This window comes from Phytophthora parasitica (genome assembly GCF_000247585.1).
Source record: "Phytophthora parasitica INRA-310 unplaced genomic scaffold supercont2.55, whole genome shotgun sequence".
Taxonomy (NCBI): domain Eukaryota; phylum Oomycota; class Peronosporomycetes; order Peronosporales; family Peronosporaceae; genus Phytophthora; species Phytophthora nicotianae.
This window is the reverse complement of record NW_008649041.1, coordinates 1-2,438: the sequence shown is the minus strand read 5'-3', so window position 1 is coordinate 2,438 and position 2,438 is coordinate 1. Positions and strand designations below refer to the sequence as shown.

The 2,438-nt window shown below is 50.3% G+C and overlaps 1 protein-coding gene across 1 annotated transcript; it reads left to right on the top strand.

Moving 5' to 3' along the window:
* Nucleotides 1-48: 48 nt before the first annotated feature.
* On the top strand, nt 49-2,004 carry PPTG_15441 (hypothetical protein). The gene has a single exon (XM_008913649.1). It carries the CDS (start codon nt 271-273, stop codon nt 1,819-1,821), a length of 1,551 nt encoding a protein of 516 aa, XP_008911897.1. The 5' UTR covers nt 49-270; the 3' UTR covers nt 1,822-2,004.
* Nucleotides 2,005-2,438: the final 434 nt, after the last annotated feature.

Here is a 2,438-nt window from a genome sequence, read left to right as displayed (position 1 = left end):
AAAAATTGTGCAACTCATGCTATGAGCCGGGCACCATATTTCTGTTCGCCCAGCCTAATGCAGAATCCGCATTGCGGATAGAAGGGATACCCTAGTTATTAATACTAGGTACATACCTAGTTGCCCTCGTTATCGAGTTAGGTATGCAGCGGGTCTTCCTAGTCACAGTTCGCTTAACGTGGTGCAGGCGCCATTTCAGTATCTCCCCTCTCAAGTGCAAGCTTTCAACCTGCACAGCGTACCAGCCAGATTCCCCGGGTTGACACAACAATGTGGACTCGCAGCGTGATCATCTCCGCATTTGCTTTCGTTGTCCCTTGTATTCGTGCGGTTGTGGAGATTAGTGACGTGCTACTAGACAGCAACAACTCATTACCAACCCAGGTCAGACCGTTGCCACCCGCAGAAAGTATATCTCGGCATTTGCAGTGCGTAGGCTGGAGAGCTACGAGCAAATGTACCCCCGATGGCCCTCGCGAACCTCAGGACGACAGAAGCTGCGCAGAAGTCATCGCTGGCGGTAGCTCTGGATACTGCGAGGTTGAAGACATGGAATCGGGTGAGCGTTTCCAAGTGATGCGATCACACTGCAACGGACTACAGCACAAAGCGCTTTTTCGCTGCTCGGAGGCCCCATACTTTGCAGGTTTCCGCTCCAATGCCCACGCTGTTGTGCAGAAGGCACAAGTTTCTGGCTTCTCATTGCCAAACGGTGCTAGCAATGGCCAGAGCCCCCGCGACGGAATCGTCATGGTTGTCGACCCTAAGCTCTTAGCAAGCGCCTACGCCGGTATCCGCGTGCTTCGTGATGTCTTGAAATGCCGTTTGCCCATTGAGATCTGGTTTCACAGAGACGAGATCGATCAGGACTTCACGCTACTGGCACCATTACAGAAGCTTTCCATCTATGTCGGGGGAATATCGTTTCACCCAATCTACAACCAGCGCGCTAAGGGAATTCTGTCCAAGGTCTTCGCCATCTACAACAGCCATTTCGACCGCGTGCTGTTCCTGAATGCCGACAACATACCAGTACGTGATCCGACGTTCCTGTTCTCTTCTTTGGAGTTCGAAAACAATGGGGCCATTTTCTGGCCGGATTTCTGGCATCCTCGTCGTACGCTTTTCAATTTACATGCTCAGTCAATGGTGTGGGAACTTCTGGATTTACCGTTTGTTGACATGTTCGAGCAGGAGAGTGGTCAGCTACTAGTGGATCGTACTCGTCATGCTGTTCCACTGGAACTCGTGTACTTCTACGCGTTTAATGAACCGAACTACTTTCAGAAACTGGATCTTGTGCACGGAGACAAGGACCTGTTTCGACTTGCTTGGATAAAGCTCGAGGCTCCATTTCACATGATTGAAACGGTTCCTGCAATGGCAGGTCGGGTCATTAACGGTTCATTCTGCGGAATGACTCGGGTGCAACACGATGCTGATGGAAACGTGCTATTCCTCCACCGCAACCAGCACCAACTCACTGGAGAGCGGGTAGAAAAACCGGTGACGGAGAATGAAAAGACGGGTAGCATGGCGACTCAATCACCAGAGACTGAAAGCAATGGTGAATCTGACGAATACCCGGACCCGGTCATCTGGACGCACCTCATGTCGTTCAGCAAGAACATTAGTAAAGAATTCTACTCGGTAGACTCGTATCGAGCGTCGCCGGAGTTCCCGCTGGGGCAACCATGCTACGGTCGCAGACATATCGACAACCTTGAATTCTTCGAACTGCAAGAGTTTTCGAAGCAGGAATTTTCGGGAATTGAATCGGATTTGAGGCATTACGCTTTTGAGGCGACAAAGCGGCAATAGGACAAAAAAACAAGTGTTTTTTGCGCATTTTTTTGGTACCGTAAATTGCCACCCTACCCATTTCAAGAATTAATGTATCCAAAAGTAAATCTGAGTAACTCAAATAGTAAATCAGAGTAATGTAGGCTTCATAACTGTGCAATCGGTGTAGTTCCCACATCCTTAACAAGGGTTCCTTATCATGTCTTATTCAGCTTATCCCTCGTAATCCCGTGATATGGTCCAGGGTCGTCTGGTTGTTCAGTCAGCTGATTCCGTCCGTGACGCAGGATAGGATGACAGAGCACTCGGAGCACTCTGCCGTGTGTTCGCACACTCGCATATTCACTTGGTGCTCGGCACTTCGACGTCATGGTGGACACGGCCATCAAGTTGCCTGCTTCGCCACGAAAATGCCGCCAGGGTATGCTGCGTCTCATGTTGGTGGGTAGTGTGTGCTACACCCTTGTCATGTTACTGTGGGTCGTCAGTAGCGTCCACGACATCTCGTCTACCTCCAAAAGCCTTCCCTTGTCAATTGTCCACCTCTTCACTAATGGACAACACACTCCCACCCTCGAGGAATTAGAAGCGGAGGCCCATGCATTAACGGTTAAGACTCTACCAGGTGGGGCGAC